This window comes from Erythrolamprus reginae, chromosome 5 (assembly GCF_031021105.1).
Source record: "Erythrolamprus reginae isolate rEryReg1 chromosome 5, rEryReg1.hap1, whole genome shotgun sequence".
Lineage (NCBI taxonomy): Eukaryota > Metazoa > Chordata > Lepidosauria > Squamata > Dipsadidae > Erythrolamprus > Erythrolamprus reginae.
The window spans coordinates 19,771,579-19,787,604 of NC_091954.1; the positions used below are offsets into that span (position 1 = coordinate 19,771,579).

The following is a 16,026-nucleotide window of genomic DNA, read 5'->3' on the forward strand; positions in this document are numbered from 1 at the left end:
GGTGCTTTGGAAAATAGCTTGACCCCCCTCCTCTCTGTGGCAGACCATCAAGTGTTTGAAGACTGTTATCATGTCCCCCCTGGACCTCCTCTTCACTAGACTATCCATGCCCAGTTCCTGCAACCTTTCCTCATATGTTTTGGTTTCTAGTCCCTTTATCATTCTGGTTGCCTTCTTCTATACTTTTTCCAGATTTTCAATGCCTTTTTGTAGCGTGGAGCCCAAAATTGAATGCAGTGCTCTAGATGTGGTCTGACCAGGGCATTGTAGAGTGATATTACTACCTCCTAAGTCCTAGATTGATTTCCTCTCTTGATGCAGCTCAAGATAGTGTTGGATTTTTAAGCCACCACTGCACATTGCTGGCTCATGTTTAGTTGGTTGTCCACCAAGACTCCTAGATCTCTCTCACAGTTTGTATGTATGTTTTGGGTTTTTCTTACCTAGGTGTAGGATTTTACTTTTCTCTACGTTGAACTTCATTTTGTGAAGTTCATCATCATGGTTCATTGCACAGTCAGCCAGATGTTTAAACTGGATTTGGCAATTTTATCTACCTTCTGAGCCCTGCTCAAGAACTTGGAATAGGCAGATGTTTTTTTGATGGTGTGAAAAGGTATCGTCACCGGATATAAGCTGTTCCAAGTAATTCTGCCTTTTGCAATTGACCGATGAGGATTTTGTCAAGGTGATGAAGTTTAAGTGGTGCTCCAGTTGTTTTGGGATTGCAACCAAGGTGCCTATTACTATTGGTGTGATCTTTGTTTTCTTTTTCCCACAGCCATTCTATTTCCATTTGCAGGCCTTTGTGTCTCCAAGTACAGTGATACCTTGTCTTACAAACTTAATTGGTTCTGTGATGAGGTTCTTAAGGTGAAAAGTTTGTAAGACGAAACAATGTTTCCCATAGGAATCAATGGAAAAGCGATTAATGCGTGTAAGCCCAAAATTCACCCCTTTTGTCAGCCGAAGCGCCCATTTTTGTGCTGCTGGGATTCCCCTGAGGCTCCCCTCCATGGAAAACCCCACCTCCGGATTTCTGTTGCCAGCGAAGCGCCCATTTTTGCACTGCTGAGATACCCCTGCTGGGATTCCCCTGCAGCATCACAAAAACATGGAAGTCCAGAGGTGGGGTTTCCCATGGAGGGGAGCCTCAGGGGAATCCCAGCAGTGCAAAAAACGGGTGCTTCTCTGGCAACGGAAGTCCGGAGGGGGGCGTCCCAGCAGTGGCGGTAGGTTTGCAAGGTGAAAATAGTTTGTAAGAAGAGGGAAAAAAAATCTTAAACCCTGGGTTTGTATCTCGAAAAGTTTGTATGATGAGGCGTTTGTAAGACGAGGTATCACTGTATTGCCATGTACATTATCCAGAGTTTTTTTTATCTTTCTTATAGACAGTTGTTAAGCCTGGGATAATATATGGTGTGCACTTACGTTGTTGTTGTTGTTACATTTTCTTACCTCTTTTCTTTAGGGTGAAGTGGGTGAGACAGGCCTGTCAGGACCACCGGGACTTCCAGCATCTGCTGGCCCTAAGGTAACTGTAATATTCAGGGTGGGTTCCAATTACCTTCCTTACTGGTGGGCATCATGGTAGAAGTCCATGTTTTGCCCCCATCATGTCATTATAAATACCCAGAAATGACCCTCTGTGCAGAAGCCTTTGTGCATGTGCAGAGGGTTTTTCTGCAAGCTGCAGTGACCAGAGGGCTGGTTTAGGAGTGTGGACCACCGGCGATCACTGTCGGTTTGGCGAGCGGCAGTAAATATTCACCACCAGTTCTAAAGAACCGGTCCAAACCAACAACAACCCACCACTGGTCCTATTGCGCTAACATATGCTCATCTTAACAAATGCTCACTGGAAGGTTTTAAAAAGAGATTGGGTAACCCTTTGCCTGAAATGGCATAGGGGCCATGATGGAGAACCTACCGCACATGTGCACTGATGGGGTACCAAAATTTTTACTACCACACTGTGGGCGTGGCTTATGCATTCTGTTTCAACATCTTTCAGTGCAAATTGGATGCTCTGGGGTGGAGCTCCATTTTTGCTACGCCATTGCGTTCCCCCCACTCTTATGATATGTCCACAACTTTTAAAACTATATCTGTTCCCAAACTTTTCATAGAATTATAGACTCATAAGACTGGAGGGCTTCTAGTTCAGCCACCCTACCCATCATCTCAGACAAATGGGTGTCCAATTTTTCCCTGAAAACCTCCAGCAATGGAGTTCCCACAACTTTGGGAGACAAGCTATTCCATCCATCATTCTCACTGACGGGAAATTTCTCCTTATTTCCAGGTTTGAATGCTCTTTATTAAGCTTCCACCCATTGATTCTGGTCTTTCCCTTTGATGGTTTGCAGAATAAATTGACTCCCTCTGTTCTGTGATAGTTCTTCAAGTATTGGAAGGGGGCTATCATGTCACCCCTAATCTCTTTCTTTGATAGGTTAGACCAGGGGAGTCAAACTCCAGGGCCGTGGGCCAGATTTGGCTCATGGGGTCAGTGCTGAGTACCACACTGGTAGCAACCCACTGATGGCACAATTTTCAGTGAAGTTATTTCCAGTGTCTCCTGAGAAGGAGCTTCTTAGCTGTTTTTGGGATGAAGAATAAAGGTCAGCATTAAGACGATGGTGGGCAGGAGGGCTTCTTCTGACACAGAGACATGATTTAAAAAATCACCGAAAATTGCATCATTGGTGGGTTCCTACCGATGTGGCACTCTAGACTGCACCGGTAAGAACCCACCACTGCATGGGGTGTTTAGATCTGGCCTGTGGGGCCATCCTGGAAACACCCCAAATTGCTGCCTGCAGCTCTCCTGAGTTCCATTTTCGCTGGCAGAAGGTTGCAGGACATAGTCGCAGCTGAAAACAGAGCTTGGGAACCAATTTTCACCGGCAGAGCACTCAGACCACTACAGGCACCCCCGACCCAAGTGCTGTCCAGCTGGTCACGCCTGCCCTGGCCTCCTGAGGTCAGACACAATCTTGATGTGACTCTCAATGAAATCAAGTTTGACATTCTTGGGCTAGACATACATCGTTCAACATCCCTAAGTTTTAAGAACAAGCTTCTTTTACGTCGCACTCATTCCATGTGGCAGCTGAATTGATCTGGTTTACTCTTTATTTCTCCATTGTAGAAATGTAGAAATCACAGACACAGACAAACATGGTTTTTAGAATGCTTTGTCCATGTTGGAAATATCTCTCTGGGCTGAGCAGAGCTGCTTAATGTTGAGAAGCAAGCTCTCTCTCTCTCTCTCTCCCTCTCTCTCTCTCTCTCTCACTCCCTCCCTCTCTTTCTCTCTCTGGGATCATGCTGTGTCATTATTCTCTGGACTTGCAAGTTTATTCTTTATAACCAGTTTCTTGTGTGTACAAATATAAAACATTAATAATAATAATAATAATAATAATAATTATTATTATTATTATTATTATTATTATTATTATTATTTATTAGATTTGTATGCCGCCCCACTCCGTAGACTCACAGCAATGATAAAAACAATATATAGTAACAAATCTAATAGTTAAACTCTAAAATAACAATAATACATTTTAAAAAGTCTAAAAAACAAGGAACCCCAATATATAAAAAACATACATACAGTCATATCATATACAGAAAACTACATAGGCAGGGGGAGGTGTTTCAGTTCCCCCACGCTTGACGACAGAGGTGGGTTTTAAGGAGTTTACGAAAGGCAAGGAGGGTGGGGGCATTTCTAATCTCTGGAGGGAGCTGATTCCAGAGGGTTGGAGCCGCCACAGAGAAGGCTCTTCCTCTGGGTCCTGCCAACCGACATTGTTTAGTTGACGTGACCCGGAGGAGACCAACTCTGTGGGACCTAACCAGTCGCTGGGTTTCGTGCGGCAGAAGGCGGTCTCGTAGATACCCTGGTCTGGTGCCATGAAGGGCTTTATAGGTGATGACCAACACATTGAATTGCGACCGGAAACTGATCAGCAACCAGTGCAGACTGCGGAGTGTTGGAGTAACATGGGCATATTTAGGAAAGCCCATGATTGCTCTCGCAGCTGCATTCTGCACGATTTGAAGTTTCCGAACACTTTTCAAAGGTAGCCCCATGTACAGAGCGTTACAGTAGTCGAACCTCGAGGTGATGAGGGCATGAGTGACTGTGAGCAGTGACTCCCGGTCCAAATAGGGCCGCAACTGGTGCGCCAGACGAACCTGGGCAAACGCCCCCCTCGCCACAGCTGAAAGATGTTTCTCCAATGTGAGCTTTCTCTAATTCTTAACTTAACCTAGTTACAATGTAAATAGCTAATATGTCACACATAGGATACAGACAAATCCTGTCCGGGTACAAAGATAGCTAAATAAACAGGAGAGCATCTTAATTAGTTTTTGCCCTAGACAAACAGAAGGATTTCCTTAAACTTAATCAAGAGGGGTGAGTTCTCTCTGTCCAGCACGTAGCTTCGCTAATCCAATCATGGTTGGTCTGACCTTTGCTGTTAGCCAGAGCTGAACATGCATGTAACATTTTCCTTAGATATATATATAGGGTATAATTTTTATATGTTAAATAATACAGAATAATGAAATGTTTTATAGCAAGATGGGTTTCCCGTGTCATTGCAATAACTGGTAATTACCTACACTCCAACCCCATTGCATAGGGGAGAAAGGCAGACAGTAGCCTGAAGGTAGGCATGAAAATACTTGGGGTCAATTTTGACACAGGACACTTGGTTACTTAAAACAACAAATTCTTATGAAAACCACAGCCCTGTGCAGACCTATTTAGTGGCAAAGACATCTGTGTTGCGTTGCCATTTGATTAACCACAAGCAGATGTCCCATGTCTTATTTCCACCAAGTACAAAGACCTACTCAGTGAAATCTACCTTTGAAAGACTCCTTGGAATTTGACTCTTAGCAAAAGCCTCTCCTTTGACCACTCCAATCGGTTGATGATTTCTTGTCTTCCTGCACTTTGTGGGGAATAGGATTGAGTGGGGTTTTTTTTTCCAGAAAAAAAATCTGGCTAACTGACACACATCAAATCTATTTAGGGTCAAAAGGTCCTGACGTTGAGGTTTGGCACGCTCCTTTCTCTTCTTTTACTACTTAGGGTTCTTTGAAAAGCTAGCCTGATTTCATACCCATATGTTATTTATTTAACTGAAATCTACATTGAGCCTTTACAATTTAAATATATTACTGTCCTTTAAAAAGAAAAAAAAGCATCTTACTATTTTGGCTAACATTCACAAAAGGTAAAGCAAAAATTGCCTGGCCGGAGTTAAAATGCCTGGTTCTCATATATCATAAATGCAAATGTGAGTGTTTTGATCTAAAAATGGAAATGGATGCTTTTTTGTTTTTCTTCCCCGCTGCCATCAGGATCTGCTTAGTCCAACATTAGTTATATGATACACATATTGCAGTAAAAGTCAGCAATAATTGATCCAAAACAGTCTTCCTTGATTTATCCCTTTATTTTCATGAGCAATCAAAACATGTATACTCCGATACCAATACAGTCTTCAGCAACTTGATGTCCTCCAGATGGGCTGGACAATAAATCCCATAATCCTTAACAAGCAGAACTGGGAATTGTAATTTAACATTTTGCCAGGCCACCAGATTTGAGAAGGCAATATTAGTAAGGGAGAAAGCCCACAATATGTAACATTCAGAGCACGCAACAGATTCAAACTTAACACGAACCGCGCCAAACTTGACTGTAAAAAATATGATTTCAACAATCGAGTTATCGAAGCGTGGAACTCATTACCGGACTCAACTGTGTCTACCCCTAACCCCCAACATTTCTCCCTTAGACTCTCCACGATTGATCTCTCCAGGTTCCTAAGAGGCCAGTAAGGGGCGTACATAAGTGCACTAGTGTGCCTTTCGTCCCCTGTCCAATTGTCTTTCCTTTCTCTCACTTATCATATATATTATCTTTCTTTCATATATCCTCTCCTCTAAGTTCACTTTACCCTTATATATATCACTACATGTCTATTTTTCTTCCTATGTATTTGTGTATTGGACAAATGAATAAATAAATAAAAATAAATCAATGAACGTATTAGGAAATTTGAATTTACACATCAATTAGATTCTAAACTTGCCTAATCAATGTTTACTAAGGAACGAAGGAGTGTGTAACTGCCTTCCTTCTAAAACTGGAGTACAAATATACAGATTTGTAAAGGAAATAGTAGGTAGTTGGACCGTACAAAGCTTTGAAGGGGTGTTTTGCTCTGAGCGGAGTTCATCTTTGAAGCTACTCCATGAAACAACGCAGCCCAGGCCTTCTCAGGAACAAAGGAAAACTGTTGCTTGTTTCATATCTCTCCAGGAACACCTTCCTCTACTTTCACCCCACTTGGAATAAGTCTCTGCATCTGTGCAGAAGGCGCTCTCAGTTTGGGTCTGCTGGGGAAAAACACCCCTCCTCCCCAAGGCAACATAAAGATTTTTTAAGATGCAAATTGCATTACTGCTGCAGCTCAGTAAAACAGCTAGCATAGCCTCAACAGCTTGAGCCATCAAAGTAAAGCTTTGCGAAGGTCTGCTTGGGTGAACAAGCATGCTAAATTCCTCCATTGACTTCATTAGTAAACATCTGTTCCCCAGTTAAGATTTCCAGGCAATCTTTGCCGTCTTGTTGGGAAATGGAGCTGTAATGGAGGCCATACCAGATAAGCAATGATAGCTAAATGCTAAGGACCATCCATACACTGCCACTGCTGACTGGCAACCATATTACATCAGATTTCCATGTAGGACGATATAATACTACTCAACTGAAGATACGTACCGTATTTCTCTGAGTATAAGATGCACCTTTTTAACCACCTAGACTTTCCAAACTTTCTGTGTGCAAAACGGGCCCGTTTTTGCAAAATATGGGGTGCACAGAGGGTTTGGGGGGTTTGCAGAGCGCTCCTACAGGCTGAGGGGGGGCAAAAACCTTTCCCCTTGCTTACCTCTTTGAAATCTTGGTGTGTCTTATACTCCAGTGCATCTTATAGTCTGAAAAATACAGTAACTCTTTAAAAAACCCAAATGGATTTAATGGTACTTCCTTTATCTGAAATTTTGTGTATTATGCCACTGAAACAAGATATCAGTGGCCATCAATAAGCTGAAGGGGTGTTGATGGGTCCCTTCGAAGATTCTAAGCAATTATAAATGGTGAAAGACTGAATATAAGGGCTTGGAATGATGTGATAGGTGATGCAGTCATTTGCGTAAAGAAATGGTACCAGAGGAGAAAGAGAAAGCATTACATTAATAATTTTCAGATTTTTAAACAACAACTTATTGTTTTAATTTGCAAAACGAAAGTTGTGACTTCTATAGATCAACTAGATGCTGCCACCCGCTGCCCAGCAGCCAAACTCCAGTCCATTTATAGATTTTCCTTGGACCCCTTTTATATACAGTGGTACCTCTACTGACGAACTTAATTCGTTCCATGACCAGGTTCTTAAAAAGAAAAATTTGTAAGAAGAAGCCTTTTTTCCCATAGGAATCAATGTAAAAGCAAATAATGTGTGCGATTGGAGAAACCACGGAGAGGGTGGAGGCCACGTTTCCTCCCAGGAGATTCCTAGAGAGGCCCCACGGAGGCTTCTCCCTGCCTTTTCTGGCCCCGTTTCCTCTCAAGAGATTCCTAGAGAGGCCCCATGGAGGCTTCTCCCTGCCTTTTCTGGCCCCATTTCCTCCCAAGAGGTTCCTAGAGAGGCCCCATAAAGGCTTCTCCCCACCTTTTCCAGTCCTGTTTCTTCCCAGGAGATTCCTACAGAGGTCCCACAGAGGCTTCTCCCCACCTTTTCCAGACCTGTTTCCTCCCAGGAGATTCCTAGAGAGGGCCCACAGAGACTTCTCCCCACCTTTTCCAGCCCTGTTTCCTCCCAGGAGATTCCTAGAGAGGCCCCACAGAGGCTTCTCCCTGCCTTTTCCGGCCCTGTTTCCTCCCAAGAGATTCCTAGAAAGGCCCAACAGAGGCTTCTCCCCACCTTTTCCGCCCTGTTTCCTCCCAGGAGATTCCTAGAGAGGCCCCACAGAGGCTTCTCCCCATCTTTTCCAGCCCCATTTCCTCCCAGGAGATTCCTATAGAGGCCCCACAGAGGCTTCTCCCCACCTTTTCCAGCCCTGTTTCCTCCCAGGAGATTCCTAGAGAGGCCCCACAGAGGCTTCTCCCCACCTTTTCCGCCCTGTTTCCTCCCAGGAGATTCTTAGAAAGGCCCAACAGAGGCTTCTCCTCACCTTTTCCAGCTCTGTTTCCTCCCAGGAGATTCCTAGAGAGGCCCCACGGAGGCTTCTCCCTGCCTTTTCAGGTTACAGTTTTGGAGGTTCGGGTTTGTAAGTGGAAAATGGTTCTTGAGAAGAGGCAAAAAAATCTTGAATACCCAGTTCTTATCTAGAAAAGTTCGTAAGTAGGGGCGTTCTTAGGTAGAGGTACCACTGTATGATATGGCAGATTGTGTCACAAGATCCAATGGGCCACACTGATCACAGGTAATGATTTTGCAAGGATGGATTCCTTATTTCTCTCTCTCTCTCTTCTATCAATTACATCTAACATGATCTGTGTCTTTAAAATCCAAGAATGCTGACTTCACTTGATGGGAATCTCTTCTTTTGGCCAGAAGTTGCTTAAATGTTTTTGAGATTGTTGTTCCTGCTGATTTGGAGGGTGGATTGTTTTGGCATTGGGCCATTAAATCCATCAAACATCATATTAGGTGGCATGATTGGAGATCCCTTTTTTTATATATCTTCAAACGCCAACTACCTTAATATATTTGATGCAGTTCCAGAACACAAACGTTTTGATAGAAGGAAAGGGCAACCCATCCAACATAATTTAGTGTTTATCATGAGCAATGGAATAAAAGGCACGCAAGTTACTACTACAGGTTTCCGGAAAATGTAACTCTGTAAGCCCAACTCAAATTGGTAAATTTGAAATCATACAGCTTCTTAATGCTAGCTTTTCAGTAAGCTACCAATCAGAAAGGAGAACAAGTCACATGGCAGAAAAAATGCCCCAGACCCCATAAAAGATTTAAGCTTTAAAAGGATGCCAACAGGAGATGCTGGCAAACTTCAGTAATTTTCTGAACTTTCAAATGAAGTCTTCTACTGCCCCCTGGTGGTTTAACCGAATACATTATTTGTCCATGTCATATTTCAAGTTTGCAGTTGATTTATGTACAGTAGTTTCATCTTTGGGTAAATGACCTTTGGCATTGTGCATTTTCCTACGTGTGGCAAATCTAAATATTTTGCTTTTATGTTTTGCAAATGCAGGGTTTTTTTCTTCCTAATTGCTGTTCTTAATCCTTATGATTGCCTTTTATCTGCTTTGCCCCATGGATTTTTGATTATAGTACCATCACTGCCATCTAAGGTCTCTTGTGTTTAGCGATGACCCTATAACACTACCACTGAATGTAACCCTTATGTGTAAACAAAATCATGTGTGTGGCCACTGAATTTAAAATGCAAGTGAAGTTAGATATGATTAAGGATAAAAATAATAATGCCGGTCATTATTGAACTAAACACAGTGGGGGTTAGTTGTTTGACTAATGTTGAATAGCACGGTCCAGATGTGATGGGTTTTTTTTTTCATTTTAATCCCAAATATCACTGTAAAAATATAAGCAATCTATTATTATTCCCATAGATAAAATACAGAATAACAGCCTAGCCAAAAAGCCCTATAATCCAACTCCCTTGGATTTTTCAGCTAGGGAAAGGACTAACAGTGTTTTTCAACCTTGGCAAATCCTTTTTTTTTTTCAGAGTAATTTTTTTTATAGTTTCCTCCACATCATAAAATACAAAAAGCAATATACCTTCTCTTTTGTTACAATAAAATAGTTTTGGATTAGTAAATCTTATATAATCAAATTATACATTCTTAAATCCCATGTATTTAATTTCAGTTATCATCACACACCCCTTATTCCCTTCTTTCTAATTTCGTCATCCAGATAAATCTACTTTAATGTCTAATTAAGTCCATCATTAATATTCCTTAAACTATTGGTAAAATCAATATCTTTCACCTCTTATAATCTTAATATCAAAGCCGTAGTGCCTTCTTCCCTCTTAGAGAAAATCTCAAAACAGACTAAAAACCCTTATATCTAATTTTATCAGTATAAAACTTATATACTTATACTTTATCAATTTAAAAAAAACAAATACAAACATTTAAATTCAAATCTAATAAATTATTATTATTATTATTATTATTATTATTATTATTATTATTATCTCTTGGGAGGGGGGAAGTTCACAGAAATGCATTTGATCCAAGAAAAGTGCAATATATAATTTTCATCACTTGACTTAGACTGATAAATACCACACTGAATATCAATCTATTCTTATCCACAGGAACACATTGATGTATACTATGCTAATGAAAAGAATAAATATTATTCATTATAGGAACAAGCTTTATACAAACCATAATCCTAAATTAAAAGATCATCTCTCTCCCCCCCCTCCCTTTCTCTGCCCATGTTGTGTATGCTGAGTATGTTGTGCCATTGACAGCAGGGCAGAATGGGAAAACATCCCATGCATAGGTGGTATTCGCTTACTTTCCCTACTGGTTTGCAAGTGTGAGCATGTGCATGTGCCTCCCGCGCACGAGCATACCTTCATGCAGGCATTTTTCTCACACATGCAGCTTGCACCCACCAGGTCGCTACTACCGGTTCGCTCGAACCGGTCCAGACCGACTGAATACCACCTCTGATACAGTGACATAGCCCAGAACAGTGTATCTCAACCATGGCATCTTGAAGCTGGCTGAGAAGTTTGGGGAATTGAAGTCCAGACATCTTCAAGCTGCCAAGGTTGACACTATGCTAGCAGTAAATGATACTGTGCAGTAGAGAAGGGAATTGGCCCTGGGATACAATTTCTGCCACTTCCAGTTGCATATATGTGGCCAAGTTCTACCCTAACAGTGGAAAATATTAGGTTTCATGATTCTGTCAACTTTAAATCATTCCACACCAGTTTCCATATGTTGAAGTGTTTTCATTGAGTCATCCCCATAAGCCACCCCAAGTCTAGGGAGAGGGGCAGCATACAAATCTAATAAATAAATAAATAAATAAATATAAATAAATAAATAAATAATGCCACTGGGTCAATTTCCTTCATAAAGCGGTAAAGAAAAGTGAACCAGAGAATGCTGGATTTTGAATTTATGATTAATTAATTAATTGGACTTATATGCTGCCCCTCTCCGAAGACTAGCGGCGGCTTATAACATATATAAAACAATAGAAAACATCCTAAGTCCCCAAAAGTTAAAAACCACCTAACTCAACTAAAAGAACCCAGCTTTTAAAAGAAAACATGCAGCCATAATCTCAATCGTCAACTATCAAACCAACAATCAGCTGGAGCAGAGTGTCAACTCAATGGCCCCAAGGCCTGCTGGCAAAGGTAGTTTTTTAGCCCCTTCCGAAAGGCCAGGAGAGTAGGGGCAGTGCAAATCTCCAGAGGGAGTTGGTTCCACAGGGTCGGAGCTGCCACAGAGAAGGCTCTTCCCCTAGGGCCCGCCAGCTGACATTGTTTGGCTGACTGGACCTGGAGAAGGCCAACTCTGTGGGCTCTGACTAGTCATTGGGATATGTGAGGCAGAAAACAGCCTTGTAAGTAACCTGGTCCTAGACCATGTAGGGATTTATAGGTAACCACCAACACTTTGTTTTTTTGGGGGGTGGGTGGGTGTTGAATAAAGTTTATTGAATTTTAAATAAAGGGAAAGGGGGAAGGAAAGAATGTACAGGGGGGTATACTTAATGGAATAAGATCTCTATCTAAACATAGAGTTATACAAATATGTTAATATAATTTCAATTCATATATTTGGATAGGGTCAAATATAAATTAGAGTATTAGGGTATGTACATAAAGAAATTACATGAGAAAAGATAAAATGAGAGAAGAGAGGGTTAATAGGTAAACAAACGGGGATAAGATTGGGGGGGAGGGGAAAAGGAAAAGCCCCCGAGATGGCAGGTGGTTTAGAATTTATAACTCTTCATTTAATTTGTGAGGAGGGTGTATATGGTAAAAATGGTAGAGTGGTTCTGCAAATGTTTGAAAGAATAGATAATTAGTGATAAAATGTCAATATAGATAGGGTTATATACATCGTGTAGCCAGTGTGTTTTTGATAATTTGGAATGTATGTGAATGATATTGAATCTTCTAGTTATATTATAGTCTGTTATCGACTGGAATCGTGAAATTACTTATGTAATTTATTTTTTCTTTTCAATCATTATTTTGCATTTTTTTGTTAGATACCCATTGGTACCACTTCTCCCAAGCCTTGTAAAACTCTGAATTGTTCTTATTTTGTAGCTCCACTTTGAATTGCATCCAGAGACCAATCGGTAGCCAATGCAGCTCACAAAGTGTTGGAGAGATGTGGGCATATCTAGGAAGACCCACTATAGCTCATACGGCTGCATTTTGGACTACCTGCAGTCTGTGAAGGCTTTTCTTATTCTGGACTCTTTTTGATTCCTTAATTTATATGCTAACCATCGGCCTGGTTTATTAGCGTGTTCAAAATATTCCTGTTTAGCCTGCTTAATTTTTTCTGCCAATTGTTATTGTTCTATTAAATTTATTTTATGTCTAATTAGTTCCCTTTTTTTCCATCTTCACTCTGACTGCTCTGTGACGGTACTTCTAGACTTTTTAGTTCTGTTTGTAATTTTTGAAGGCTTTTCAAAGGTAGTCCCAATGCTAAATTTAAAGGCTAACTTTTGAATTTAAAGTAATTTTTCTATGGTCCACAGCAGTTACGATTGAAGTATTACAGATTTTTCTCTGTTCTCTCAAGTACTCTACTGTTCTTTCAAACCTGGCGGCTTTAAGATAGGTGGACTTCAACTCCCAGAATTCCACAGGGCCATCCCTCCCACGGAAGTCCTCCATCTTAAAGTTGCCAAGTTTGAAAAACAAAACAAAACACTATGGTAAAGCCTTCCTGGGCGTGACCAATTTCCATAGAAAAGTGCCATTTCAGTATTATTCTTTTTGTTCTGCAAATCATGAGTCTTCGGAGAGGGGCGGCATACAAATCTAATAAATAATAAATAATACAATATTATTCCAAAGATACATTTTATCTTGTTTGTAATGTGGAATCCCGGTTTCAATAGCCCCCAAAGCAATGGAGGCACTTTGAAAATAAAACAAAGCAATGTTTTCTCTTTGCAAACTGTAGTCAATGTTGGAGGGGTCTAATTTCAGCCAACTGAGCACCATGCAAAAGGACCACCATTCTCCGAGCCATTTGCCATTACAATGGCTTTTTATTCCAGACTGCAATAGTTTTCTTCTAATGATCTCTAATGAACTCTGGGACCTTTTACATTTTCTCCCCACATTCTTCCTTGCTTTTTATCTTCTTTATTTTGTTTTCCTCTTCCAGGGGGAGAGGGGAATGCCAGGGCTGCCAGGAAAACAAGGAGTTCAGGTATTCTGCAAGGAATGGAGTCTGATTTAAACAGCTACATTAACCCATACCTTTCAACTTTCCCTCTATATTTTGCATATGACTCCAACCTGGTGTGTGTATATGTTTCTTTTACACATATATATGTGTTGCACCTGCTGAATAGAAAGAGTTGCACCACTCTGCGACTCTTTAAAGCAGCTAGATCTTCTCCCAAGACTAACGTAGTTAGAGTAGAGAGCAAAACAAAATGATATATCAGGACTGTCCAACTTGGCAACTTTTAAGATTGGTGGACTTCAACTCCCAGAATTCCCTACCAGCATGGGGAGCTCTGGAAGTTGAAGTCCATAAACCTTAAAGTTGCCACAGTTGGACAACCCCGTGGTACATAGTTAAGTGCTACATCTGTCACCCTAAAATCCTCTGCAGTTCTTTTCTGGAATCAGATCCAAATGGTTGCACTTTATAAAGTTCAGTTTAGTAGAGGAAGAACAAAGAAGAAATGTTGAACAAATGGCATGTTCATTCCTGAATTTCCATTATAGAAATAAGAAAAAAGAAAAATTGCATATTTTCAGATATGCATTGAAATCACTATGTGATTCACAACCAGGGATTTGTTGGGCCATTATATATTATATTGTAGAAATGAACCACATTTGATGCAAGTTCTAATATTTTATTACTTTTTCAGTGGTAGGAGTTGCATTGAAGCTTGTGCTTTGGTTTAAATCGATGTTTGGCTTAGGTTTAACCATGTGTACATCAGGCACTCAAGAATGCACGTTTTCTAAAACATTTAAATTGCAAAAAGAATAAAATATATCTATTAGATTAGATTAGATTAGATTAGATTAGATTAGATTAGATTAGATTAGATTAGATTTATTGGATTTATATGCCGCCCCTCTCCGCAGACTCGGGGCGGCTCACAACAATGGCAAAAACAGTACATAGTGACAAATCTAATATTTACCAATCTAATTACAGTTTTAGATTTAAAAATTCATAAAAGCAACCCCAATATATATAAACAAGCACACAATCAATCATACACCTAAACAACATGGGCAAGGGGGAGATGTTTCAATTCCCCCATGCCTGACGGCAGAGGTGGGTTTTAAGGAGTTTATGAAAGGCAAGGAGGGTGGGGGCAATCCTAATCTCAGGGGGGAGCTGGTTCCAGAGGGTTGGAGCCACCACAGAGAAGGCTCTTCCCCTGGGTCCCGCCAGACGACATTGTTTAGTCGACGGGACCCGGAGAAGGCCCACTCTGTGGGACCTAACCGGTTGCTGGGATTTGTGCGGCAGAAGGCGGTCCGGAGATATTTGAATAGGACTGACATGCCATTTCTTCAATTAAATCATCCAAACTTGGTTTTTCTGCCTAGCTTCCTCTTTGTCCTTCTGTCCCACAGGTACTAACCCTTACTCACATCTGATTCATTTCTTACTATTTCTTCCATCTGTTTATGACATAGAATCCCTGATTTCCGTCTTCTGTCCTTGTGTTTTTTAGTTTTGTCCCTGATTTCTGTTTCAGAAAGTTGAGAGGTATGATCCTTCTCCCCTGTTTTTTCTATCTCCATCTGCCTGTTTCATTCCTCTTGTGGTGTGCAATCTCTTCTCAATTATCTTTTGATTGGGGTCTTCAAGGGAGCTGTATCTTTGTTATTCATCTTTTGCATGAAAGCCTCCAGACATATTATCCCAGTTCTAACTATAAATCGTCCTACCTATTCCTCCTTCTTTCTTTTTTTAAAAAATAATTTTTATTATATTCTTTCTTTATGTCTACTCATGTTATTTTTACTGAATAGGCTGACATAGGGTTTTTCAAACTTGGCAACGTTTAAAACATGTGGACTTCAATTCCCAGAATTCCCCAATCAGCATGCTAGCTGGGGAATTCTGGGAGCTGAAATCCACACATCTTAAGATTTTCAAGTTTCAAGATCACTAACAGATACTAAACATATTGACCAAATTACAGAATATGCAGCTCTTTCACCAACATAGCCACAAAGGATTTTGCAGTTCTGTATGCTCTCATTTTGTCTCATCTGTTTGCTTTTCTTAGTTCTATATTTTTACTACTTGGTATCATTTCCACGAGACTGATTTCCTATTTTTGTACTTTCTTCTTTGGGGATTCCCATCTCCACTGGGAGACACAATCAAGTGGTGCTGCCTTAAATGGGCAGGGGGTTTTGTCCCCTAGATCAGTGTTTCCCAACCTTGGCAACTTGAAGATATTTGGACTTCAACTCCCAGAATCCCCCAGCCAGCGAATGCTGGCTGGGGAATTCTGGGAGTTGAAGTCCAGATATCTTCTAGTTGCCTAGGGTGGGAAACACTGATCTAGATGAATAAAATGATGTAATTGGTTTTAACATTGTTTCTCAGGTGGAGAAATACACCTAAGAGCAGCAGAAAATTGCCTGCTCACATATGATTCATTTATTTGCCACATCCTTCGTAAGCACCTTCCAAAATAGATTGAA

At 40.8% G+C, this 16,026-nt stretch overlaps 1 protein-coding gene across 1 annotated transcript in view; it reads left to right on the forward strand.

Annotated features, from left to right (window-relative positions):
• The window catches only part of COL13A1 (collagen type XIII alpha 1 chain), a 140,931-nt gene that overhangs the window by 63,608 nt on the left and 61,297 nt on the right, over nt 1-16,026 (forward strand). The window contains exon 16 of the mRNA XM_070753908.1: nt 1,472-1,534. Within this exon, the coding sequence (XP_070610009.1) occupies nt 1,472-1,534 (63 nt within the window). The remainder of the gene's footprint in view (nt 1-1,471; nt 1,535-16,026) is intronic.